A 27,316-nucleotide genomic window follows, 5' to 3' on the forward strand; every position below is an offset into this window, starting at 1 on the left:
TTCTCCCCAAGACTGCCAGTTTCCCCAATAAAACCATCTTTCCTGTTACCTAACACTTGTCTCTCAGTATTGATTTCTTGATCGACCTGCAGCTGAACCTGAGTTTGCTAACAGTAGGAGTTTGACATCAGAATAAAGCTCATTCCAAAAAAGGGGTGAATAGAAGCCCAGGCACAGAGTCGGTTTTGTAGGAGTGACCTTAGACCTGCTGCCATGGAAACATACCAGCTCCTGTCCTCCTGCTGGACCACCTGTGCCTCTGACAACCACCCCCCCACGCCAGGCTGGGGACCCCTTCTTAGGAGCCCCCACTTCCTTCCTGCCTCTCTTGCAGTCAGGGTGGAGGCGGGACCCTCAGGGTCCTGCCTATCAGACATAAAGGCAGGCAGGTGACCCAGGTTCTGCAGGTCAGAAACACACATCAGGACCCCCTCATGGCCAGGGTCACACCTGCTGCCCGCTTTGGGCTCACTCCTGACACCACCATCTGGGGGTGGCTGGCTCCCACCCCCTGCAGACTCAGGGAGCCCCCCTGCTCTTTTCGTTTTTAATTGGCTACAGTTGATTTCTGTATCTGTTCTCAAGAACTCTGTCACACCTTCTTTCAGGGGGAACTCAGCTCACATGTTGTTAACAAGGGGTTGGGTTTTCTCCTTTTGAGATGGATATTTTCCAGACTCCTAAAGTTTAGTTAGAACTCATGGTGCTTGAGATGAGCGCTCTCAGAACAGTGCGCTTTCCTACTCAGTCACTGGTTCACACAGTTCAAACAGTCGTGTGGACCCCAGGGAGGCAGGGCTGCAGGCTCAGGCTGGCAGCTGGATCATTGGGACTGTAAGTCTCCCCCTACTTTGGGCAGACCCAGAACAGACCAAAGAACTGCTCCCGCCTCAGGCAGAGCCAGGAGTTGCAGGGACTCACTGGCTCTGCAGTACTGGCCTGCGGATTGTCCAGAGGTCCCCAGTGGCCCCTAAATGCCTTATATGTGTTAGTCACTCAGTCGAGTCCGATTCTTTGCGGCCCCATGGACTGTAGCTTGCCAGACTCCCCTGTCCCTGGGATTTTCTAGGCAAGAATAATGGAGTGGGTAGCCACTCCCTTCTCCAGCAGATCTCCCCAAAGCAGGGATAGAACCTAGGTCTACCTGCATTGCAGGTGGACTCTATGTCTGAGCTACCCTTGTCAATCTATAAATCCCTGAGATGAGATGTGTGGGCAGAACTGATGGCCATGGTCAAATCTCAAGGAGGGGCCTCCTGCTGTTTGGGGGATAGTGGACCTGGTGGGGTGGGGGTGGGTTGGGGGTGGGGGGTGAATCTCGGCGATCGAGCGCGGACCCCTCCCTGTTACTGACAGGTGTGCCACCCTGCCTTCATCATGCGTCACATGCAGCCTGTGGAGCGGCGGATCTCCACTCGAGTCAGCACTGAAGTCACCTTCGCCAGGTGGGCTTGTCGGCGCGCAGATTGCCGGGGCCGCAGCCCGGGTCCTGCAGAGTGTTGGCTTCGCGAACTAGTTCCCAGCACGTGGGATGCTGCGGCCCGGGACCACAGCTGTCAGAGCCGCCCCTCCAGACTGTAAGGTTCACTCGGCAGGAAGAGGCAGGTAGGTGGTGCAGGTGAAAAACTCAATCAGGAGAATGACGGAAACAGCAAGAGGGGCGCAGACTAGGAAGGAAGCCCGCGCATGCTGGGCGGGGCGAGTCCTCTTACAGCGCAGTCCCCCTGCAGCGCGGGCGCAGCGGGGAGGCCGGAGCCTTTGTGACATCACAGCCCCGCCCGCCGGGGGAATGGTTGCCATGGCGACGTAAACCGAAGGCCTGGGCTCGCGAAGCCCCGGGGCAGCAGCTCAGAGGCTTCGGAGCCAGCGCCGGCGTGCGGAGCGGGTGGGTGCGCTAGGGACCTGGGCGGGAGCCACGGGAGGTGTCGGGGCGGACACCTCGCGCGCCCCTCCAAGCCCCTGTCGCAAGGCCCCCTGTTCCTTACTCATCGCATAGCCAGCCGTCTAGCAACCCCTCTTCCCTTCCGGCCCATGCACCGTCGCCACACGCCCAGACGGGCCAGACGTGGGTATGCGGAGGCCCGGCCCTGCTACAAGCCGAGTACCCCGATTCGTGAGGCTGCAGCAGGCATGCGGCTGGAAGGGTGCAAGCTTTGGAGGCAAGGAATCCTGGGCGGGATCCCAGCCTCGGCCTTTCCTGGCTGTAACTTTGGACCGTTTGCTACTGTTTCCTCCTCTGCAAAATGCAGGCTAGCTCCGCAAATAGTGAGAAAAAGCGCCGCGGTGGGGCCGAACGCTTGATGAGCCACCAATCAGTGCCTCCTCTGGTCCTCAGGGAGCTTACCTTCTAGGGGAACTAGGTAATCGACCGTTGTTAGAAGGATACACCAGCTATTGGCAACTGGTCAAAGGGAAGAGGATGGGGTGGTGGGAAGATGCTTCTGGGGAGGGGCGGGCCTGAGTGCTGGTCGAGGGTGGGAGGGGCCAAGGCTCGGGCTGGCCGTGGGTGGGCGGCTCTGCGAGCAGGACTAGCCCTGGGCGGCTGGAAGCACTCGGGGGAGAGGAGGGAGGCGCGGCGGGTGGGAGCTGCAACCGTCCTCGTGGTGAGCCTGGGGCAGGCGCCCGCTGTTCTCAGCAGCCGTCGGCGGAGGGCGGGCTGCGGGCTGGACCCACCGGCTCAGACGCTGTCTCTCCCTAGGTTGGGAGTCTCCTCTAGCCGATGTCAGGTTTCTCGGTGCACGCTTCCTCCTCGGCGCCGATGTCCGAGAACCTGCCTCCTATGGTCTCCAAGAGCGTAACTTTCAACAGTAAGTGCTGGGCCGGGGAGGGCTTGCGCAGCGTCAGAGGCAGCCTTGGGGGGCCTGGGGCGGCGGGTTCAAGGTGGAATCAAGGCGACAGAGATTCTAAGCCAGGCCACGGACCAGAAATCACAGGCTTTGCCGAGTTCCCTAGAAACTCCATGCTGTAATCCCTAGGGCTGCTGTAGCCAAGCCCCACCCCAGCCTGGGGCTTAACCCCCAGAGTTTATTGTTTCACAGCTGCCGGGACCAGGAGTCCCGGGCAGGGATGCTTCCATTCTGAGGCAGGAGGGGTCCCTGTGCCCTGTGCCCTCCCAGCTTCTGGTGGTTTGCTGGCGCCCTCTGGTGGTCTTTGGCTGGTAGGAGCATCACCTTGGTCTCTGGCCTTGGTCTCTGGCCTCATCTTCACTCCATCCTCACGTTCTGCGTGTGTGTTCCTTTATTCCCCTTCTTATTAAGGCTGTGCACACGCCCAGCGTGACCTCACCGGAGGTACATCTGCAGCCACTCTCTTTTCAAACAGGGTCGCATGCTATGGTGCCGGGCGTTGGGACTTCAGATCTTCAAAAGCATTCATTTGAGGGGGGAACACAGTTCACCCCAAAACAGGCCTCTAGGAGAGTGCCGCAGTGGAGGTGGGGCTCGCTCAGCCTTCCTGCAGCCTCAGCTGCTGGCCAGCCCCTCGCACTGGAGGCCTGCGCTTCCTCCCCAGGTCTCCCGCTGAGTGGCCCCGGGCGTGGCCGCGGGGCTGAGGGGCAGAACTGGCCACACACCCTCTGCTTCGGTTTACTGCTCCTGAGCTTCCGATTCCAAAGGGTGTTGAGAGCCCCCGTGTGAAACTCCACCTGCTTGGAGGCTCCGCTGTGTTCTCTCTCCCTCCAAGCCTGACGCCTGCCGTGCTCACACCCTGCACACATCCACACAAATGCACGCATGGCCTGTCCTTTTCTCACACCAATGGCCACACAACAGAAACGCTCCCTGTGCCTTCTTCCCCATTAATCCAGATGCTGTGCAGACTGCTCCTTATCAAACCTCGAGCTCCCGTAAACCTTTAGTGCTTCCAGCAAAGGCGCCTCCACGTGTGCGGGTACCAGTCTCTGCTGGTGGCTGCAGTCCCTGGCTGTCCCTGTCACCCTGTGTGCTTTACCCCCTCCCTTTTTCTCATCCGCTCTGCTCCGGCGTAAACTGAGAAATGAAGAAAGGTTGAACTGGGGTTACCAGAAAAAAGATAGCTTTGAAATGTTTACAGATAACAAAATAATTCTAAATGGGATCACACAAAACGATGCAACATAACGGTGCTGTTGACTGAAAAAGTATTCACAACCTACAAGTTCAGAATTAGGTTTCAGTCCCTGGGGATATTTGGGCTTCCTGGGTGGTGCTAGTGGTACAGAACCGCCTGCTAATGCAGGAGACTCAAGAGACGCAGGTTCAATCCCTGAGTTCGGAAGATCCCCTGGAGTAGGAAATGGCAGCTCACTCCAATATTCTTGCCTGGGGAGTTTCGTGGACAGAGGAGCCCGGCAGGCTACAGTCCATGAGGATGCAAAGAGTCAGACATGACTGAGCACACACAAAGGCTGAGTTATGTTTTATTCAGTGAGAATCTGTAGGACTTCAAGCCTGGGAGAAACATTTAGAGAACTGCTACGAGGAGGGGAGGGGAGGAGGCAGGTTATATGGAAGTTCTGCAACCAAGAGCAGGTAGTCTGAACATCAAAAGATTATTGTTAATGAAAGAAAACCAGATAGCCTGGGTTAAGGAATTTAGCGCTTTTCCAAGTGTGGGGAGATGCGAGAGTCTGGGCTCGCTGAAACCGCTCCTGTCTGTGCCTGTCAGCTCCCTGGGGCCAGTGTCCCTCCTTTACCATTGGCGCTGGTGCCCTGGGATCGCAGGGACTGCTCTCCTTCCTGGGTGCCCTGGAGGGCAGGAGTCACTTTAGACTGTGACTTCCTTGTTTATTGATGTGGCGGAAAATACTCCATTCTCAGAGGGGAGGGTATTCTAGGCCATGAGCTGGGGATGAGGTGAGGTGCTAGAGGAAGAGACAGAGGCCAGTGTGGACCAGTGTGTAGGGCCCTGTGGGCAGGGGGAGGACTGTTTGGCTGTGCTGGGATGATGGAGACAGCCCAGGTATACGAGTGTGTGACTGGGGCACCATTCCTCCCACCTTGAGCGGGGGTAGGGGTGGGGGAAATGGCCACAGCTCCATCGAGACATGGCTAGTCTGTGCCCTGGCATACAGGGCAGAGGACCTCGGTGGGGAGCTTGGCCTGGAAGGGGGGCTGGCCACACCAGAATGGTACCCAGGCTCCCCAGGCAGGGCTGGTGGGAGCAGGGCTGCAGGACCCCTGCTTCTGGGAGACGCAGACTGTGGCTGGTCCCCCTGTTTCTGGGGGCTCCTGGCATGCAGGCCAGAACCCGCCTGAGCCTCTTGGGTCGAGTGGTGGATTGGGGGGGAGTGATCACTGAGTGGATGGTGGTATCTCCTGAAGGTGAGACTGGGCGGGGCGAGGGGTCATTCCTGGTGAAGGAAGCTCACTGCCAGGGTCTAACCTGAGCAGGCTGGGGGGGGGGACGTGCTCCCCCATGTCTGCACCTCCCGAGCTGGGGACGCCCCCGCCCCGCGTATAGGCATCCCTTCCCCCGTCCGCTGCTGACTGTGGGGGTGGGGCTGGATGCAGCCCTTTAATTTGGTGATTTAGGGAACGTGGTTTTAAGCGCCCCAGTCTTAGTCTGGGGAGCTGCAGAATCGGGCTGTCCAAAGCCCGGGCTGGGGGCTGCATGTGGGCGCACCGGCTCTGTGCTGCATGCAGTACAGAGGTCAAGGGCACAGAGGCAGGCCCACTCTCAGAGGGCTTGGGGCAGAGTGACCTGCCGCTCTCCTCTCTGCTCCTCGGACAGGCCAGGCAGTCCCTACACAGAGTGCCCACCCGGCCCCCCACGAGCTTACTCAGTAAGCCACCTCCCCACCCCACCATCCAGGGCTTTCCTGGGGCGCCCACACCTTCCCCACCCTCCTCCTCCTCCAGCTTTATCTTCCAGTAGCCCTGGCCCCGTCCCCCGGCCGGTAGACTGTCATCTGCCTGAAGGCTGGGGGCTCTCTGTTTGCCTCTAAGGCTGCTGTCTTTTCTAGAACCTGGTATACAGGAAGCCCACAATGAAATTCTGTTAGGCTGCAAGCTTTCCCCAAGGGTTAGGACCTTCCGCCACTGCTTTCCAACGCCATGCTGAGTTCAGCTAGAGCGTTTAGATGGGGACGGAAGAAGCAAGACTCTCTGCTCACAGATGACATGATCCTGTATGTGGAGAATCCCTGGGAAAGCTGTGTGCTCATAAATGAATGTAGCAGCATAGGAGAATACAAGATCAACATATGAACATGAGTTGTGTTTCCACATTCCAGCCACGAACAGTCCAACTTGGGCATTAAGGGCCAGTTCCATTCACGATGGCATTGAATAGAATAGATATCCAGGAAAGGGGTGATGTCGTGGGAGATGACCAAGCTAGAAGACCTGGGAGTCAGTCTCTCCACCAAAATGACTCTTCAGCAGGCGGGCGCTGACAGAACCCCGGACAGGAACTCTCCAGCTTCCAGGAGAGAAGTTAATGCTGAGGCGGGGGGATTCCGGGGGATTCTGGCATTTTGTGGTGTGGCTCCAGCCTCCAGCCTCCAGTCCAGCAGTGGTGGGGAGGGCGGCCCGAGTTCAGGAACTCTGCAGCCTCCAGTCCAGCAGCAGTGGGGAGGGCGGCCTGAGTTCAGGAACCCTCCAGCTTCCAGGAGAGAAGTTAATGCTGAGGCGGGGGGATTCCGGGGGATTCTGGCATTCTGTGGCGTGGCTCCAGCCTCCGGCCTCCAGCCTCCAGTCCAGCAGCGGTGGGGAGGGCGGCCTGAGTTCCTTGCGTGGCTTGCTGGTGCCAGTGTTGGAAGGAGAAGTCAGTTCTGACTCCACGTTGGAACTGTTTCTTTGACTTACTTTCTGTCACTTTTGCTATTATAATCATACGGAATGGCCTGCCTCAGAGAATCCTGCCCCTCTGCCTGGCTGTTAAACAAGTGCCTTTGTCCAGAACTCTGTCCACCTGTGGATGGCAAGGAAGAAACTGACACATCCCCCTGCCTGAGACTTGCCATTCTAGGAGACATTTGCAAGATTAATGGCCTTTTCACGTTGCTTCCTCATCTCCTGCCATCTCTGATCTATAAAAGAACCTGGCATCCAGACCCCATTGTGTGGTTCATTCACTCAATTGTGTCCGACTCTCTGCAACCCCATGGACAGCAGCATGCCAGGCCTCCCTGTCCATCACCATTTCCCAGAGTTTGCTTAAACTCACGTCCATCGAGTCGGTGATGCCATCCAACCATCTCATCCTCTGTCATCTCCTTCTCCTGCCTTCCCAGCATCAGGGTCTTTTCCAGACCCCACAAGATGGTTATTCTGAGGTGCCAGCCTACTGTCTTCTTGATCTGCTGGCTCCTGATTCAAGTCTCTTTCTCGCCTCAGCCCCTCGTCTCTCAGCTTCATTGGGCTCTCGTGCGGTGAGCAGAGCTAGTTGCACTTGGAAACACCAGGGTGGACAGCAAGGATCGTCCTCCACGTTGGGCTGTCTGATTGCTGAAGGGCCACACAGAGGCTGGAGCCACTTCTCTGTCACGTCTGTTGGTGGAAATTTAGAAACGGGACCCCTTCTTTTGCTTTGGAGCCAGTGTCTTAAGGAAATTGCTTTTACAAATTTTATTTATTGATTTATTTTTGGAGAAAACCCAACCCCCGTAGCAGCCCCATCAAGGAGCACAGACCCGCGCCTTTCGCTTGCGGCTCCTGGGCCATGGGGGTTTCTGGAGGGCAGGAGTGCCCAGGCTTGGGGCAGGTGGGCGTCGGGCCTGCGCTGTCCGAGCCCACCTCCCATGTCTCGGTTTCGTCTGTTACCAAGAAGCAGCAGCGTCTCCCGAGTCTTGAAGGGACCGCTCCAGAGCTGACCCAGGGAGGCCCCGGGTGGGGTGAGCTCCCGCCGTCCTGGACAGGCGGGCACGGGGAAGATGCTGGGAAGAACCCAGATGAAGGAAGGGAGTGTGGACAAGCGCCATTGTGGCGAGAAAGGCACCTCGAAGAGGGACACAGAGCCTGCACGGCGGGCTGGGCCTCAGGAGTCAGGGCGTGGGGGCCATGGGGGCTGGTGAGGACAGGTGCTGAGCAGAGGAGGAGGGCCTGGCTGCGGGGGGACGCTCGAGGCATGGATTTTGCTGAGCTCCAGGCTCCTGTAGGGCCTCTGGGGGATGTGCGGTGAGTTGTGGAGCATTGGGGGAATTCAGTGCTGAGCGGGGTCATCTCCACAGACCAAGTGACCAGTGGGTAACGGCAGCCACCCACCTGCTCTCTCCCTTTGTTGCCTGCCTGCCTCAGGAGGCGCCATGGTGTCAGCTGACAGGGGAATGGCAGGAACGGGGTCTCCGCGTCTTCCACTGCAGCCCCCGGAGGCCTGAGGAGGCTGGGCGGGCATCAGAGGCGCAGAGCCTGTGGCCTCTGTGAAAAGCCGTCCTGCTCTGTCCTTAGGAGCAAAGGGGAGGGGTGCCCAACGGGAGTCACAAGATGCCGTCATGGGTCAGGCACATGTGCTGGAACTTTTGTGGCCCTTGTTTTGCTCAGTCCTCAAAACTTCCTGGCAAAGTCAGTATAATCATCTCAGGTGTGGGAGCTAAGGGTCATCTGGCAGGTGAGGCCCTAGGGCTGGGGCCCATGCCGCGTGCACAGCTGTCCCATGCTGCTGCGTCCCTTGCTGTGGCTGTCACTTTTGTGTCTCCCCAGAGCATGGCCCAGAATCCATGGACAATAGTTCTTCAGTCTCTGAAGAAAAGAAGAAGCATGCAAAAAAAGGCAAAGGTAAATCTGGACCTGGGGGTGCACGGCCATCAGCGGGGGGCGAACTCTCACCCTCAGGGACCTGGGGGTGCACTCCCATCAGCGGGGGGCGAACTCTCACCCTCAGGGACCTGGGGGTGCACTCCCATCAGCGGGGGGCGAACTCTCATCCTCAGGGACCTGGGGGCGCATGCCCATCAGCAGGGGGCGAACTCTCACCCTCAGGGACCTGGGGGTGCATGCCCATCAGCGGGGGGCGAACTCGCACCCTTAGGGACCTGGGGGTGCACGCCCATCAGTGGGAGGCGAACCCTCACCCTCAGGCCCCAGATGGCCTCAGACGTAGCTTCTGGTGGGAAGGACAGTGAGAAAAGCTTCTGTTTTCATTAGAAACTGGATTACTGAGACCTGAAGTAACAGGAACTGAGCAACGAAGTAGGATTGAGTTTTCCTCTGGTAATGAGAAGTGTGGAGGCAGGCCAGGGCTCTGTGGAGCTCTACCAAAAGCAGTCCTGCAAAATCTTCCAGGTGACCAGGTTCTAAGTCTTTTTGCTCGACCTTCTTTACTTTCGGGTCTTTAAACCACAAGGTTGTTGCCTGGTCATAAAATGGCTGCGGTAGCTCCAGCCATCACATCTGCTTCCAGACAAGGAGAAGGAGGAAAGGGAAGGGCTAACTCAGCTGTCCTTGGGAAAAGATCTTCCTCAGAAGCCCCACCCAACAGTTTCTTACCACACTCCATTTGTTATGGGGCCATCAGTATCTGCAAGGGAGGCTGAGAAATGTAGCTTTTCAGTGAGTTGCAAGGTTGCCACCTGTTAGGAGATAGAAAGGGATGCATCTGGCAGCCACACACCCTGTCCTCTGGGCCCTGCTGTGTCCTCCATGCCTTGGCTTCCTGGACTCCCTCTTGGTTCCTAGGCTGTCCCAACCCCCTACCAGGCCCCACAAGCCAGTCTGCTGCTCCTGCAGAGGTGTGCAGCTCTGAGCATATTCCCTGAACCTGCCTTCTCTGGCCAAGCTCCCACCCTGGGGCTGGGCTTCCCTGTCCACCCTGCCCACCCCCACTTCCTCTTTCTTTTAGTTATCAAAATCCAAACCTGCCTAGTACAGACTGAAGGTCAGTGAACTCGTGTGCTCGTCACCAGATAGGAAGCAGATAAGCTTTAGTCACGTTTGCTTCACCTATTCTTCTCCTCTTTTTTCTTTTTTTGTCTTTGCCAGAATATTTTACTGTTTAAAAATTTGTTTTTTTTTTTTTTTTGAAGTGTAGTTGAGTTACACTGTTGTGCTGTATAGCAAAGTGATTCAGCTATATACATATATACATTCTTTCTTATATTCTTTCCCATTATGGTTTATCCCAGGATATTGACTATCTGTGCTGTACAGTGAAAGTGTTACTCACTCAGTCATATCTGACTCTGCGACCCCATGGACTGTAGCCCGCCAGGCTCCTCTGTCCATGGGATTCTCCAGGCAAAAATACTGGAGCGGGTTGCCATTTCCTCCTCCAGGGGATTTTCCTGACCCCGGGATCGAACCTGCGTCTCTCCCATCTCCTGCGCCTCTCCCGTCTCCCGCGCCTCTCCCGTCTCCCGCGCCTCTCCCATCTCCTGCGCCTCTCCCATCTCCCGCATTGTAAGGTGCGTTCTTTAGCACTAGTGCCACCTGGGAAGCCCTTTTTTGGGTGCGCTGGATTTTAGCTGGGCACACGAGATCTTTGTCTTCATGGTGGCACACAGGGTCTCTAGTTGGCAACATGTGAACCCTTAGTTGTGGCAAGTGGGATCTGGTTCCCTGACTAGGGATCGAACCCGGGCTCCCTCCTTTGGCAGCACAGAGACTTAGCCACTGGACCACCTGGGAGGTCCCTGTGGCCTATGTGAGATGCCACGTCTATGGGATATCATCAGGTATTTGTCTTTTTCTTTCTGACTTCACTTAGTGTGATAATCTCTGGTTGCATCCACATTGCTGCAGATTTTGCCAGGATAAACTCCAGACGTCATTTCATTCCTGCAGTGTGCATTTTTCAAATATCAGGATCTTTCTCACATGCCCAGAAGCAGTGAACCAGACCATCGTCAGATTTACCCAGTTGTCTCAGGAACGTCTTCCCACAGATTTGTTCTCGTCCACAGTCAGTTGAGATCTGAGCGCCTCAGTCTTGTCTAACCGAGCAGCGCAGCCTCCACGTCCTTTTGCTCCCTGGGCTTCTGGCGGAGAAACGGTGCTGCTCATCTGATAGCCTGTCCCTGTGACGAGCACGTCTGCCCCCTTCCTGGTGGCGTCACTGAGGCTGTTTCTGTGGGTCCTGCATTTCCTCTGGCTCAGCGTTAACCAGGCTTCCTGAGAGAACCTGTGTTTGCCTGTGTGTGCACAGACCCCTTCCCAGTGGGCTCTGTGATCTCAGCTGCCCCCCTGGAAGGCACCTGTGAGCTCTGGGTTCAGCCTGATACTGCATTGCCAATCCCAGCTGTTTACCCAACAGTCTCTTCTACCCATGATGCTTGCATTGAGCTGAGCATGACATTAAGGGTCAGGGGTCTGCACTGTGGCTTGCTGTCTGTCTTCACTGAGGCACCATTCCTATGTAGTGCGGAGACAGCCTCCAGGTTACAGTTTCATCCATTTTGATGAATGTGTACAACTCTGGGTACAGCCTCCACCCCGTTTGCCATCTAGAACGTTTCCCTCCTTTCTCCCGAGGATGGCTGATGGTCTGCTGTCCCCATCAGTTCAGTGCAGTCCAGTCGCTCGGTCGTGTTGGACTCTTCACAACCCCATGGACTGCAGCGCACCAGGCCTCCCTGTCCATCACCAACTCCCGGAGTTTACTTAAACTCATGTCCATCGAGTCGGTGATGCCATCCAACCATCTCATCCTCTGTCGACGCCTTCTCCTCCCACCTTCAATCTTTCCCAGCATCAGGGTCTTTTCAAATGAGTCAGTTCTTCGGAGCAGGTGGCCAAAGTATTGGAGTTTCAGCTTCAGCATCAGTCCTTCCAATAAATATTCAGGACTAATTTCCTTAAGGATGGACTGGTTGGATCTCCTTGCAGTCCAAGGGACTCTCAGGAGTCTTCTCCAACACCACAGTTCAAAAGCATCCATTCTCCCATGCTCAGATTCCTTTATAGTCCAACTCTCATATCCATACGTGACTACTGGAAAAACCATGGCCTGCCTGCCACTGGCCAGCTGCTGGGCACCCTCGGAGCCCCTGAAGCTCTCCTTCTGTCGTTGTTCATCTCCCCACCAGTGACGGGGCTTCACTGGCGGCAGGAGCTCCCCTCCCTTCACCGCCCCTAAAGTACGGGTCCTGTCGCCCCTCCTCTTCCTTCCTTCTCTTGTCCTGCCTGGTCACATGGGGTCCTGTTAGGAGTCTGAGGTCCTGGCGGGTCCAGCAGGGGCTCTGTGGCAGCCCTTCCATGTGCACACGCATCGCTGATGCGTCTGTGGGGAGAGATGGACTCCATGTCCCCCTCCTCATCCACCACCTGCTGCTCTGAGGCTATTTCCCCCGCGCGTACCAGGAGGACTGGAACTGCTGCTGGGATGTTAAACTTCAGAAGTTGTCATGAACATCTACCAGAGCGACTGTACCATCTCACAGCCCACCACCAGGTGTGAGGGCTCCGGTCGCTTCACGCCGCTCCAGCCCTGGGCACCAGCCCTTCCTTTCTGGGTTACCTGGGCCGCTGGGCATGCGTTAGCATCCCGTGTTCCCTGTGACCAGCGAGGGGACGAGCTGTGCTTACGGGGCATTGATGATTCTGTGCTATGAGGCACCTGCCTTCTGCCCACTTTTCTACTCGGTTGTCTGTCTCCTTATTTTAATAATTGCTGGGCTTCCCTGGCTGCTCAATGGTAAAGAATCTGCCTGCTAATGCAAGAGACATGAATTCGATTCCTAGGTTAGGAAGGTCTCCTGAAGAAGGAAACAGCTAATCCATTCCTGTATTCTTGCCTGGGAAATCCCATGGACAGAGTCCATGTGGTCGCAAAGAGTCAGACATGACTGAGCACATACAAATTTCCTTTTAATTTGAAGATTATTTTTTTTAAATGATGAACCCTGTTTCTTCTAAATCGAGGGTAGTAGGAAAGCAACCATATTTTTAAGCCATCAGGTTGGCGCCCTCTGTGTTCCATGTTCTCTGACACCTGGTGAGCTGGGCTGTGGGAACATCTCCCTCATGCCTGGGTTGGGGGCAGCAGGACTGGGGTCCTTGGCAGCCCCAACCTCCCGAGCAGCCCGGCACTCTGCCCTCGCTGCTCCTGGTGGCTCCTGCAGGGACGGAGCCACTTTGTTGGCCTCCCTGCCCCCTGCAGCCAGGCCCCGCACACTCCAGGGTCAGTCGGTTGCATCACTTACAAAGGGCAGGTGGAACTTCTCTTCCTTATGGCCCCAGGGTTCCTGAGACTAAATGCAAGGACAGAGGGCCAGGAATGTAGCAATATCTGTGTTACACGGTCTCTCAGAGGCCAGGGATGGAAGCTGAACAGGCTAAACCAAGCAGGTAAGTTTATAGAGCTGGGAAGTCCAGGCACGGACTTCAGGCACAGCTGGATCCGAGAGAGCATCTGCTTTTTGCGCCTGCTTTAGTGGGCACTTCCTCGCTGGGCGGCGGGGACGCCAGGACCCTGGAGGCACAGATCACCCCTGGTTCTCTAACGGGACCTCTCCCTCCCCAGCGTCCAAGAATGTTCCTGACCAGCCAGCAAATCCTTTCCACATGTCTGGGGATGTGGACTTCTTCTTGCTCAGAGAACAGGAGCGGAACAAGTCTCTCTTGGTGAGTATCTGGGGCGGGGCCTGCCCGCCTCAGCCAGAGCACTGGTCCCCCGCACACTCGCTCTAGGACAGTCGATGGCTCACACTGCCTGTGAAGGCGCCTTGACTCCACGTGGCCCCAGGTCTCTCCTCCTACTCTTGTACCAGCATCACCACTGCCATGCCCGGGCTCTCGTCAGGGGGGCCCCAGGGAGCGTCTGTCCCAGAGGCTTAGCCAGTGTGCCTTATCTTCTGTGGAACCTGGTGTAGACGCCATCCCCTCCCGACACCCTCTCTGAGCCCCAGGCCCTGGGAGACCTCCTGCATGCTCTAACCTTGCACAGTCCCCTCTCACTGGACTTCTTGGGGGCCAGACACATGCACACACACGTGCACACACACAGCTGTGTCTCTGCAGTGCGTGGGAGTCTCAGGATCAGCCCTGTCCCCCAGCACACACTGTGTCTTCACGCCAGCAGAGTCTCTTGCACCCCTATGTGCCCAGCTAGTCCACCCCTCCACTGCCCTGCAGCATGACGGACCTCACCCCGCCAGGCTGAGGGGACTCACCCAGTGGCCGTGTTTCTGGGACACTTGGTCAGAGGCGCAGGCGTGGCCAGTGTCCCGGGCTCCCTCAGGGGTTGCCTGTGTGCCCCCGGCTCAGGGCTCAGCCTCTGAGATTCCTCAGGCAGCGGCTCCCTCTGCCACCCCGACCAGGACCAAGGACACTTGGGGATGGGTAGGGCCTCCGGCTCCAACCCAGACCTGATCAGGATTCCATGGGGTGCCAGTCTTGCTTCCGCTTCCCACCTGGACGGAGGGGCGACAGACCCTGAGCCAATCTGAGAGATGCTCGAGACAGTGCACCCGCACACGCGCGCACACATGCACCGTCGTGCTCACACACTCTCAAACACACAGACACGTGTGCACACCCCCACACGAATGCACACTCACGCATAGACACACACACACTCATACATGCACACACACACACACCCCGACACACACTTCCCCTGCATCCAGCAGCAGTGCAGCCTGGACTTCCTTCTCCCAGCCTGGACCAGCCTCAGGGACCCTCTGCCTTCCTTCAGGGCCCTCTGCCCGCCCTTCCCACCCCACCCCCCCAGCACAGCCCCAGCCTCCTCACACTAAGGAACCTCCCAGTGCCTTGAAACTGCAGACCTTTTCCGACTGGAATCCTTGCAGGTGACACTTTCCCAGTTTTGTTGTACCAGGACACACAAGTACGGGCCCACCACACATTAGAGGGGAACAGGCATTGTTTCTGGCAGGACCAGTGGGATGTCGGATTTGACCAGGGGAAGCCACATGCAGGCTCGAGCCAGCAGCATCCTCAGGGCCTGGGAGGCAGGAGGGGTGGGCACTAAGCCACCGGGAAGAAAGCTCCCCCCCCCCGCGTCCTGAGACCCCCCCCAAGTGAAGGACTGGGGCGCTGCTGATCCCCAGTGACCCCCAGCCCCAGGTCACCCCCAGTAAGTAGCGAGCTTCCTTATCAAACTTGGAAACTCTGAGGATCCAGCTTCTCTGAGACTTGGTTTGTCAGAGTTAGAAATCACAGCCCAAGACACTCGGTTTAAGTATGACCTTCAGACAGACGAGGCAGTGAGCGTGTCCCTGCACCCCTGGACTGGAATCGCATCTGAACAGGGTTCCCCAGTTCCTCTGGTGCCCTGCCTGCCTGCAGCCCGTTCTCCGCATGGAGATGCTCCTCACCCCGAGCGCTTACCCTGCACAGAGCACACGCGCGGGCCCCCACATCCCTCCAAGCCTGCGCCTCCGCCTGTGCGTGTCCTGACGGACAGGCGGCGGGGAGGGGCGGTCCGTCCGTTCCCACCCAGCCCTGCCCTCCCTCCCGCCTCCCGCAGGACCGCGAGCAGAAGAAGCAGCTGCGGGTGCATGAGAAGATGACCTACTCGTCCAAGGTGTCTGCCAAGCACACCAGCCTGCGCCGCGAGCTGCAGCTGGAGGATGAGATGGAGGACCAGGAGGAGCGGGCCGAGCAGCTGCGCAGCTTCCAGGAGCAGGTGGCCTGGAAGCTCGCCATGACCCGAGGTGCACCCCGTCCCCGCTCTGTGCCCCGCCCCGCGGTCCCCGGCCCCGGTCCCCAGGCCCGCCTTTGCCCTTCCTGTAGAGCAGTGCTTTTAGCGGGCTTGAGCCATGCGGGGTTGTGGTGTGTGTGTGTGTGGTGGGGGACAACGGGCCTTCTTTATGCCTGACCTCTGCCTCCCAGGCCGCAAGGATCAGTTCCAGATGGACTGCCTCCCTAGCAGCCTTTAAACCCTGGTGGTGTGTGCAGTCGGAATGCTGCGCTGCATCGTGGGGGCAGGCTTCACTGTGTGTCAAATGTAGCATCTCACTTGGCTTGTCTGTCCTGGGCAAGTCAGCTTTCTCCTGCCGCTGCCTCTCCTGCTGCTGACTAGCCTCGTGGGTCCCGGGGTCAGCGTCTTCACTCACTGCACGTAGTGGGAGGCAGCTGTGTGTGTCTGACTTGGGTCTGACTTGAGTTGCTCTTGCTTGTAGCACCCTTCTCCCTAGAATGAAGCTCTGGACACCCCACCCTGGAAGTTTCACGTGGCTGGATGTCATGAGGAAAGGTCTATTGGCCAGGACAGTAACAGGATGGGGTGGTGAGAGAGAAAACAAGGCAGCAAGATCTCTAGTTGGGGCGCCCTAAGCCTCCAGCAAGGCTTCCCAGGTGGCACTCGTGGTAAAGAATCCACCTGCCAAGGCAGGAGATGCAAGAGACACAGGTTTGATCCCTGGGTTGGGAAGATCCCGTGGAGAGGAAATGGCAACCCACTCCAGTGTTCTTGCTGGGAAATCCCACGGACAGAGGAGCCTGGGGGGCCACAGTCTACAGGGTCACAAAGAGTCGGACACGACTGAGGGACAAAACAAGGAAATCTGAAGTACTAAACATATGCATCAGTGTTCTCCCGGTGAAGTATAAACCAGTAAGCTTGAAAGAACCAGTTGAGGTCAGAGTCCTGGAGCCCTTGGCCCTACGGGCCCTGAATGTGAACATGGAGAGAGCCCAGCCTCCGCCCCTGACACCGCGGCTTCGTGTGTGGGTGGGAAGCCCTGAATGTCTTTGACGTGTCGAGTGTGGCGCTCTATCTGTGTCTTATCTCTGCCTCCACCGCCTGTTATTGCTAAAACCCGGCAGTAGCAGGGGGCATCCAAGTGGGCAAGACGGGACCCAGCAGGTCTGACTTCCTTGAGGAGTTCAGGACGGCCAGGCCAGGCGTCTCGACTTAAAACAGGCCTCCTGGATGCAGCATGTCTTTCTGGAAAGGAGCGGGTTTGAGGGACAAGGCTGAGAGCCCACAGTTGCATCCACAGTGGGGGCACCCCAGCCCATGCTCTCAAAAAGGCCGGTAAAGAGGCCCCATGGGCCTTGACCCCAACTGCAATGCCTCGCTGCTTGTGCTCCAGAAGGCGGCCCTGATGCCCACCCCAGCTTCCTCCCACCCGGCTGAACCCTGCCAGGGTGGACTTAGCCTCTGGGGGCTTGTACGTGTGCTCAGATGCTCAGTCGTGTCCGACTCTTTGTGACCCTGTAGACTGTGGCCCCCCAGGCTCCTCTGTCCGTGGGATTTCCCAGCAAGAACACTGGAGTGGGTTGCCATTTCCTCTCCACGGGATCTTCCCAACCCAGGGATCAAACCTGTGTCTCTTGCATCTCCTGCCTTGGCAGGTGGATTCTTTACCACGAGTGCCACCTGGGAAGCCTTGCTGGAGGCTTAGGGCGCCCCAACTAGAGATCTTGCTGCCTTGTTTTCTCTCTCACCACCCCATCCTGTTACTGTCCTGGCCAATAGACCTTTCCTCATGACATCCAGCCACGTGAAACTTCCAGGGTGGGGTGTCCAGAGCCTCATTCTAGGGAGAAGGGTGCTACAAGCAAGAGCAACTCAAGTCAGACCCAAGGAAGGACTTCCCACCTGGCCAGACTCCAGCCATGAAGACTGCTCTGTATCTGCACAGCCTGGAGGCAGAGCTCGCTCCGTTGTGGTCCCTGTTCTGACCCAGGCCTCAGGGGGGCGTAGCGCGCCTCCTGGCTCATGGGTCTCGCCCACCGCCTGGGGCCGCTGCTCCCGCTGCCCGCTCACCCCCAGATGCCTTGTGCCTTTCGCTGCAGAAAAGAAGCTGGAGCCCAACAACATCAACAGCTACGTGGACCAGAACCGGCAGATGTTTCTCATCCAGGTAGGCTGGCTGCCCCATGGGCCCCGCGCCCTGTCCCTGTGGGGCCCGCATGATGCCGCTCCCACCCTCAGTACGCCCTGGATATGAAGCGGAGCGAGATCCAGCGGCTGGAGAGCCTGGCAGCCCAGGAGGAAGCCGAGCTGGAGCGGGCGGAGAAATTCCTGGAGAAGGACGCAGCCCTGTTCGATGAGTTTCTCAGGGAGAATGACCGCAGCTCCGTGCAGGCGCTGAGAATGTGAGCCCCTGCCCGGGCCTGGCCCAGGCCTGCACGCCCACCACTCCCCCATCCCACCTGCAGCGGCCGTGGACAGACCCCTGCCCTCAGTTCAGGCCCCTGATTGGCAGCTTCCCTGCCTGCAGCCCTGACTGAAGGCAGCGTGGACGCTCCCCTGAGCCCCTTCCCCTCTGCCCCCCTCCCCCAGGGCTGACAAAGAGTCCAAAGCCAAGATGGAGAAGATCCTGGAGATTCGTGAGCTGACCACCCAGATCATGAACATCAAGAGGTGAGTTCAGGGGGCGCACTGGCCCCTCTGTGTCTCCCGGGGCCCAGGGAGCTCCGTGTGGCACACCGCTCTGCACCCCGATCATGTCCAGGAGCCCCAGCCTTGCGGGTGGCCAAGGCCGAGACGCGGGGCAGGGCTCACCCCAAGGCCCTTTTGCCCTGGGAGTGGCGGTGACCTAGGGACTGAGCTGTGCTGCCCCGCAGGCCGGCCCTCTTGCCCACATGCAGGGTCCGGGTTGCCTCCCCTCCAAGGGGCCCAGGCATGGAGCCTGACCTCACCTGTCCCCTCCCGGGTGCAGTGAAATCTCCAGATTTGAGGACATGCTGCAGCAGTACAAGGTCTACAAGGACTTCCTGTACAAGCTGTCACCCAAGGAGTGGCTGCAGGAGCAGGACAAGAAGCACTTGGCTCTTAAACAGGCCAAGGAGGTGGTGGAGGCCTTCAAGGACAGCCTGCTGCTGTCCTCGGTGGGGGACAAAGGTAGCAAGGAGGGGCGGGTGCACCTGTGTCCGCTGGCCAGGCCTCTCCATCCCCCAGAGCCCCCACAACCCCCACTGCTCAGCCCACACAGTCTGGGAGGTTGGCCAGCTCTCTGAGCAGCCCTGGGGAGAGGGAGCAGCCCTCTCTCTCTCAGCCTCTTGGGGAGACCCTGGGCAAGTGATTGGGACCCTGAGCGTCTCCTGGCTTCCCACAGAACCGGAGACCAAGGGCAAGCTGAGCTCCAGAGGTATGTGGCAGCCCCCGGCTGGAGGAGCCTCTGTCTGGGCGGGGGGTGGGCAGGTGGACAGCCCCCTCTGCTTCCTCCAGAGGGGCAGAGCTCCAGGAGGCCTGCCAAGCTCCTGCAAATGATGCAGCTGCACCAGGCACTGTCCACCACTGCCAGCCAGCAGCAGGGCACCCTGCCCAGTGTGCCCAGTGGGGTGGAGTCCAAAAGGTGAGTGGGCGTGGGGAGGGAGTGGTGGAGGAGACTGGCCTGCTGGGGGGTGGCCCCCAGTGGCACCAGCTTGGGGTGCCTGGAACAGGGGAGAGGCTGAGGAAGGGCCATGTCCAGCATGGAGGGTCTAGAGTTCAACGTAAGCCTGAAAATCGAGGTGTTTCCTGAGCAGACACTTACGTTCATGTGATTTGGTGAACTTGACCTTGGGGTGGCCCACGGGGGTGCTGCTGGGACAGTCAGAGGTGCATGGAGGAGGCAGCTGGGGGGATGCCTGGGAGAGGACCCACCTGCCTGGACCCTCAGAGTCCAGAGTGCTGGCTGGGGGCTGACAGAGACCTTAAACCTTGAAAGGGAAGCAGGAAGTCTGGATTTTCATATACAATATCCCAAACTTTAATTGTGACAGTTATTTTCAAGTCTTGTACGAAACACGGTAAGGGACAAACCAACCGGCCAGATCCAGCTCCGGTGACTCCCCTTGTAGCCCCTGCAACACCCCCTTGGGGACCAGTGAGCCGCCCTGGGACCTGGCCTCAATGTCTTCCTGCGAGTCCCCTGACACCCCTGCCCCCACCCCGCCGCATGCCGTGATGACTGACCACAGGACACGCCTGCCCCACCGCTGCCTCCGGGGCCCCTGCTCCTCCAGCGGTCACTGTGCACCCCAGCCTCTCCGGGTGGGCTCCCCACGAGGTGTGGAGGGGCGAGGGAGCCTGACAGCCAGGTAGGGCTGCACCCTCGCTTTGCCTCGAGTCCCCGCCCTGGGGTCCAGGGCTGCAGAGGCCAGGAAGTTTCAGCAGGGCGCCGACACGATCAGACTTGGGTCTTGTACCTTTTTCTCTGATTTTGTGGTGCACTTGGCGAATCACCAAGCGCACAGGCCAGGCACGTGCAGAGGTTAGCTCTGGTCCCTGTAACCCCTCTGGGCAGGGCTGTGGTCTCCAGCTCTGGGGTCGGATGTGCGTGCCTCCTCTGGCGAGATGTCCTCAGCCTTGGAGCTCCCGGCGGCAGGGAAGGTCCCTGGGAGCAGAGATCTGGGACCTCGGCCTGCCAGCCCCGTGACCATGGCCACTGTGCACATTTGGGCAGGTCGCGGGCCGCACAAGGCACTTGGCCGGGAGGGCGAGTCAGAGCTGAAGCCCAGCCCGGCCCCAGGCTGTGTCCCAGAAGGAAGAGTCTCGGAAGGGCACCTTCCAGGCCAAGGGTGACCCGGGCAGGCAGCCGGCTTTCTGATGGCAGGTTCTCATGTGGCGATTCAGTGGCATCATGTGCAGGGGCCTTCCCTGGTGGCTCAGGCATTAAATCTGCCTGCCGATGCAGGAGATGCAGGTTCAGTTCCTGGTTTGGGGAGATCACCTGGAGGAGGAAATAGCAACCCATTCCAGTATTCTTGCCTGAGAAATCCCATGGACAGAGGAGCCTGGTGGGCTGTAGTCCATGGGGTTGCAGAGTCGGACATGACTCAGTGACTACACAATAAAATCGATGTGCATACAGCTGTGAGAGGGGCCAGCGATGACACGTCCTAAGAAGGGAGCGGGACAGCGAAGGCCCAGGTGTGAGGGAAAGAGCAGGGACCAGGGAGGGGCCTGGCAGTGGGAGCCATGGGTCTGAGGTCGGGTTGGCTCTTGGATTGCAGGAAGGAGCTGCTGGGGCGGGAGCCTTGAGGTGGGAGCCGCGCTTTATTCTAACTAGAGTGAGAGGGACTGACGGTGCGGTGTGACTGCTGGGGGCCGAGAGGAGGCTGGAGCCATGGCCTCAGCTGCCTGGGGGACAGAGTATGGGACAAAGGCTGCTTGGGGAGGTGCCCCAGGCCCTGACCCCGTGTCCCCGCAGGCCCAGCTCCACCCTCCCTGTGCAGGACGACCTCGACAGCGATGATGGGGAGGTGAGTGCCTGCTCCTGCGGGGCTGCGGGGCCGGGCCCGCTGAGCGGGGGCCTCACCTGGCTCTGCTCGCAGGAGCTGGAGCTATACTTCACAGATCCTCAGCAGCTCCTCGACATCTTCACAAAGCTGGAGGAGCAGAACCTGTCTCTGGTCCAGAACACCCAGGAGATGGAGGAGGCCCTGGAGGAGCTGAGCTTCACCCTGAAGAACACTCAAACCCGCATGTAGGTCTCAGGGAGGGCTCCGCGGCTGGGCGGCCCACCCTGCCCTGTCCATGGTGCTGGCCCTGCTGGCTCTGGGGAGAGGCCGTGTCCTCTTGGGCCCGGACCTGAGGTTCAGAGTGGGCCAGGCGGGTGGAGCCCTGAGGGGCTGACCTCTCCCCACCCTGGAGCAGCCTTCAGTCAGAAGGGGGCATCTCCACGAACACCCCCCAAGGTGGTTTTGTAATGTTTATTTTACCCAGCAGTTAAGAATCTGCCTGCAATGCAGGAGCTGTGGGTTCCATCCCTGGGTCGGGAAGATCCCTGGAGGAGGAAATGGCAACCCACTCCAGTATTCTTACCTGGAGAATCCCACGGACAGAGGAGCCTGGTGGACTGCAGTCCATGGGGTCGTAGAGTCCGACAGGACTGAAGCGACTGAGCACATGTGCATTTATTTTACTAACGATTATAAAGATTAGCGCTGTTCTTTGTTATTTAATAGTAGTAATACGGGCCAAGCTACTTGACTGTCCAGCCTTCGTCATGTAGTGTTTCTGCCCAGCATTGGCTCAGAGTAAGTTCTCTGGAACAGAAAGGCGTCGGTTTTGTTGTTGACACCAAGCCCTGCAGACCCCGTTTGGGCAGGGTCTGGCTCCAGGTGAGGCCAGCTGGGAGCAGGAGATCACCTCTTTGCTCCCGAACCTTGAGTAAGCACCCATTCTGGATCAGGCCGGGGTCTGGGCCCTTCATGAATAAGGTGAACCGTGCCCCATGAGCTGGCAGCCCAGGGGAGCCGACTTAGAGGCACACAGATTTGCCATGTGGGTAGTAACACATGCTAGGAGTAGAGAGTCCTATGAGGAGGCTGAAGTGGCGGTTGGCGGCAGATGGGAGAGGGTAGGGGAGGCTCCCAGGGAAGGTGTCCTTTCAGCCACGGACTTCCTGAGTGATGGGACACCACAGGGACTCTTGGGGGAAGAGGGAGCACGTGCAGAGGTCCTGAGGTGGAGACAGCCCACAGCTTTGACTGTGTGCTCACGTCCTGTTGACCGACATCCTGCCTTGGATAATTTCCTATCAAGAGTCTCTAGAATAATGCTGAAACATGAGCTCTCAGGAAAGACTGTGTTTCCTGCCAGTGCAGAGATACAACAGACTCAGGTTCGATCTCTGAGTCGGGGAGACCCCCTGGAGAAGGGAACAGGTACCCACTCCAGTATTCTTGCCTGGAGAGTCTTGCAGGCTCCAGTCCATGGGGTCAAAAAGAGTCGGATGTGACTGAGCACATACACAGTGGGGAAAAGGCATCTTTTTATCCCAAACACCTGGGAAAGAAATAGAAGAACAAAATCACCCGCCCCCCCAACAATCCGGTCCATGTAGAAGGAGCGCTGGCTGCAGGGCCACTCTCGAGTCCAGGCACTGGACGTGGAGGAAGCTCTAAGGAACAGGCTGGACTCTTGGCAGTCAGGTACCACTAGGCGATGTCCTGCTGACTCTGCAGTGGACACTCAGGGTTGAGGGAGGTCCGGCCTCTGTTCTTATCCTAGGTGACCTGCTTGCCCCCCATAAGGGCCCAGGCCTGGAGGGGGGTGTGTGTGAGCTGCAGGTGGTCCCCCTGGCCACTCATCTCTGAAAGCCTGGGGGGGCTGGGCGGGCCAGCTCCACCCCCCTTACATTCAGGCTCCTGGCCTCAGCCCCACAGCCATGGGGCTTCAGCCTGGAGGGCTGTCATGGGGCGGAGGCCTGCACCCCGGCGCCCATGCTCGTGACAGAGGGCAAAGGAACAGCTCCCGTGGCACTTTGCCTAAACACAGGAAAGTGTCGGTAGTTCTGTTCACCTGGGTGGAGCTTCAGAACCCCCACAGGGAACGGGGCACCTCTAGACCCCACAGGCACAGCTGGCTGAGTGACCAGTGTCCTGCTCACTCTGGTCAGGACTGGCATGCTGCTGCCCATACTGGCCAGACCCATGTCAAGTATAAGAGCCCGGGTTCCTGCTCCAGAAACCCCAGCAGATAATGCATGTCTGCCATGAACATGAAAGACTTAAGAAAAATTTAATATGTTTCATATAAAAGGTGATTGTTGCAATCCTATTCCTAGTGAAAATGAAAGTCACTCAGTCATGTCTGACTCTTTGCAACCCTGTAGACTATACAGTCCATGGAATTCTCTAGGCCAGAATACTAGAGTGGGTAGCCTCTCCCTTCTCCAGGGGATCTTCCCAACCCAGGGATCAAACCCAGGTCTCCCGTACTGCAGGCGGATTCTTTACCAGCTGAGCCACCAGGGAAGCCCCTAAGAGGATTATAAACTTGGGCTCGCAAAACCCTGCCCAGTGAACGTCCACAGCAGCATTGCTCCCAAGAGATTAAAGGTAGAAACTGCCTAATGTCCACTGAAGAATGACTCTGGCAAAGCTTGGTCTCCCACACGGTGGACCACAGTGGTCATAAGCAGACGCGAGGCTCTGACCAGGCACGTGACAGGACAGACAGACCTGAACACACAGCGCCGGGTGACAGAGGCAGGAACGAAGGGACAGTGCGAGGGGCTCTGTGTTTATGTCCAGGAGAGACGGAGTGGAGGGGGTGGGCTTCTCTCCAGTTAATGACACTGTCCTGAAACCAGATTATGATGGTCATGATAAAAATTGGACATTTCAAAAGAATTTTATGGAGAATTATATACCTCAATAAGGCAGATTTTGGCCCCCCTCCTTTTTTTTTTTTTAGCATGGATTGTTAAAGATGTTAGATTTCCCCTGCGTCTCACCAGGGCCTCTGAGGCTGGGGCTCTCGGCAGGGCCAGCAGGCTCAGAGGTGCTGGTGCCCTTCAGGGACCGGGAGGTGAACCAGCTGAAGCAGTGGATCACCACGCTGATGATGTCCATCGCCAAGGAGGAGGAGACGGCCGCGGAGCTAGAGCTCAAAGCCCGCGTCTTCCATTTTGGCGAGTTCAAGGGTGATCAGGAGGTAGGGCCCCTGGATGGGCAGATGGCAGCGGTGGGCACGTGGCCATAGCCCCAGTGGAGGGTGGAGTCATCCCTGCCAGAGGGGCCCAGACCGCGGGAGAGCCAGCCCGGAGGCAAGTGGCTCTCTGGGGCTGCCGTGGTCCTTGCCACTCGCCAGGCTCTGGGCTTGACCCACGGGCACTGCTGGACAAAGCCCTTGGCCCCAAATCACAGCCAGCCATGAGTCTACGCCCCATGAATGGGTAGCTCCCCAACACCCCTCCTCCATCCCTCCTTCCTTCCGTGAACTTATCTGCTTCTTAAACACTCAGTGTGTCTGGAGGTGACCCTTCAGGGAGGCAGGCAGGCATGTCCCCAGCCAGGCCGGGAGGGTAAGACTCAGAGCACAGAGCCCAGGGGTCCGGGGCCTGCACCCAGCTTCCTAGGTCATTCGGTTGCTGTTGAGAGCCTCCTGCCTGCTGGGCACTGGGCCAAGTACCTGGAGCCCCGAGAGCGGGCTGGGCATCTACCCCCAGACTATCGGGAGCCAGCTGTGCCCTCTGCCCTCTGCCCCTCCCCCGCCCTCTTGGCCACCCCCGGGGACAGGGGTGTTGTGTCTTCTGAACATCAGAACAGGCTGGGGTTGGGTGGGGGGGCTGATCTAGCCCAGCACTATAGAAAGCAGGCCACAGAACGTGATCCCGGGGGGAGCTGAGGGCAGCGCAGGGGCAGAGTAGGTCACAGGGCCTCAGAGGGCACCCCGGGTCCAGGCAGGAGCCCCAATAGGCACTGGACCCGGGATCTGGCTGACCATAGAGCCCCAGGGCATGGACCTCTGCCCAAGAGAAGCCCAACTGTCCAGCTCTGTGCCCCCTGACTTCCCGAGCACCCCCTGCCGGCTCGGCAGAGCCCCAGGAGGTCAGCTGGCTGAGGCGTGGGGGCAGCCCGGGCCCGCGCGGCCCCGCTGGAGGGAGGCCTGCCCGCCTCACAGGACAAGCTGCTGGAGAGTCTGAACTGCAAGGTGCTGGACGTCTACCGGCACTGCGTGGGTGGCCAGCAGGAATCCAGCCTGGGCACCGTGCAGATGCTGGCTACCATCGAGCACCAGCTGGACGAGCTGCTTGAGAACCTGGAGCGCGTGCCCCCAGCCCGCATCGAGCAGGCCGAGAAAGCCAAGGAGAAGGAGAGGCGCCTCCGGTGTGTGTGGGGGGCCTTGCACACCCCCGCCGGCTCTGGGCTGGCTCTGAGGACAGGGGCACGCCCTGGGGCTCCCTGCTAGGAGGGGGGTGTCTGGGGTTCAGACGGGGCCACAGGCTCAGCCCAGTGGGGAAGGTCCCTCCATTTGGGAGAGGCATGTGGTGGCCTTAGGGACCCCGGGAGCGAAGTGATGGGTGACCCCCCCACCTCCCACACCCAGCCGCCAAGGAGAAGGGAGAGCAAGAGGCACTTTCCGGGCAAAAGGCTGTACTGCCAGAGCCCAGGGAGGGAAAGGGCCGGCCTGAGAGCCGCTGAAGGGGAATCAGCAAAGGGTGTGCCCCATGGGTCCGGTGGGGTGCAGGCCAGTTCCTGGTCACCTGGGTCATTCGGTCCCAGCAGAGTCCTGAGGCACGGCCATCTGTGATCAGCCATGTCTTTCCCACACACAAGGGCTCTCCCCCTGGGTCCCCAGACCCTGCTTAGGCAGGCACTGGACAAAGGTTTGGTGGCCTCAAGTACAGACAGGAGGACTTGGGACTACTGTCCTTGCTGGGGCCTGCGCTTTCAAGGGTGGCGATGCATCAGTGACAAGGGAGGGGAAGCCAGGAACCTGGGCCTTCCAGGGGGAGATGAGCCCGGAGCCAGGCCCTCCCAAGCAACCAGGGCCAGAGCCAGCAGGGAGGTGGGGCGGAGCGGCGCAGAGGCCTGAGGCTGCGTGGGGAGGAGCTGGTAGCCTTCTCCGGGCCTCTGGTCGTTAACCTTGCCCTTCCTGCACCCAGACTCCGGGAAGAGAAGGCGAAGCTGCAGAAACAGCTGCAGGAGGAGCGACTGCTGCGCGCACAGGCGCGGGCCCAGGCCGAGGTCAAGAAGAAGGTAAGAGAGGCCCCCGAGGAGGCGTGGCCCGGGGGCGTGGCGGCCCCGAGGGGCGTGGCGGCATAGAGGGGGCGTGGCTTGGAGGGCTCCTGGCTGCAGACCCGCCAGGCCTCGCCCACTTTTGTAGATACACTTGCTGGGGTCCTGTGGGGAGACGGGTCACCAGAGCAATGTCAGGGTGGAGCCAGGGTCCCCATTCTCAGGCCTGCCCCGCCCCCCGCCCCTGAGGACCTGCTTCCTCCGGGCAACCTCCCAACCCTCCCAAGAGCACTAGTGCCCACAGCTCAGTGCCCCCCTGGGGGTCCCACCTACATTCCAGCCAGACCCCAGGCCAAGGCCATCACCTCTCACTCACTGAGGGTCCCCCAGCCACTGCGTCTCCCACCCACAGCGTACGGGCCAGAGTAGCCATTGGCCTGCTAGACTTGTGGTCCCTAAAGAGTCCCGATCCTGACCCTGGCCCGAGGACCAGTGTGGATCCCAAGGGGTCTCTCCTGATCCTCGTGGCGGGAGAGATGTCCCTTTAGCCTGGCGTCTCCCGAGTCTCCAGGTGCCTCCTTCCTCCCCCACCCCCACTCACCCAGCACCCTGGCGTGCAGGCCAGATAGATTTCCCTACCCCGGCCATCTCGGAGGCCCTGGCCCGCCCGCAGACCACACATGACCTCAGCCACCGGAGAGGCTGGGCTGGGCCTGGGCCCCGGGCTCCCGTGCGTTCAGGGCAGGTGTCCAGGCCTCAGCCCGGGTGCAGTGAGGCCGGGGTGCAGGCTCACGGGGTCCCCTCCCCGCAGCGGGGCAGGAGGCTAGTGTGGCGATCCCGGCCACCTGCCCTGAAGACCAAGGAGCAGTCCAAGCACGAGCTGATGGACAAGGACAGGGAGGAGCACCTGTTTTTCTTCACGTAGTGCGCGGGCCTCCTGCTGGCTGAGCAGAAGCAGACGGAGGTGTGGGGAGCAGAGGCAGAGTCTGCACGCCTGCACGGGCCCCTCACCCTGCACGCTATGCCTTCAGACTCAACTGAAATAAAAGCTGTGTCGCTTGGGTACTGTGTCTTGGGAGGCAGACACAGTAACA

General features: G+C 59.0%; 1 protein-coding gene across 1 annotated transcript; it reads left to right on the forward strand.

The window, feature by feature from the left end:
• Positions 1–1,696: 1,696 nt before the first annotated feature.
• On the forward strand, positions 1,697–27,316 carry CFAP100 (cilia and flagella associated protein 100). Its single transcript, XM_006078809.4, has 18 exons — positions 1,697–1,885; positions 2,250–2,360; positions 2,699–2,807; positions 8,619–8,693; positions 13,375–13,475; positions 15,343–15,529; positions 17,619–17,686; positions 17,758–17,921; positions 18,109–18,189; positions 18,488–18,669; positions 18,884–18,916; positions 18,997–19,123; positions 20,963–21,014; positions 21,087–21,238; positions 24,060–24,195; positions 25,165–25,370; positions 26,150–26,243; positions 27,034–27,316. Exons 3-18 carry the CDS (start codon positions 2,720–2,722, stop codon positions 27,145–27,147), a joined length of 1,860 nt encoding a protein of 619 aa, XP_006078871.3. The 5' UTR covers positions 1,697–1,885; positions 2,250–2,360; positions 2,699–2,719; the 3' UTR covers positions 27,148–27,316.

This window comes from Bubalus bubalis, chromosome 21, assembly GCF_019923935.1.
Source record: "Bubalus bubalis isolate 160015118507 breed Murrah chromosome 21, NDDB_SH_1, whole genome shotgun sequence".
NCBI classification, from domain to species: Eukaryota; Metazoa; Chordata; class Mammalia; order Artiodactyla; family Bovidae; genus Bubalus; species Bubalus bubalis.

Coding starts and splice junctions, on each gene's coding strand:
- CFAP100 (XM_006078809.4), top strand. CDS start 2,720: ATGTCAGGTTTCTCGGTGCACGCTTCCTCCTCGGCGCCGATGTCCGAG. Junction 2,808..8,618: donor CAAGAGCGTAACTTTCAACA/GTAAGTGCTGGG, acceptor GTGTCTCCCCAG/AGCATGGCCCAGAATCCATG. Junction 17,922..18,108: donor TCCGTGCAGGCGCTGAGAAT/GTGAGCCCCTGC, acceptor CCCCTCCCCCAG/GGCTGACAAAGAGTCCAAAG.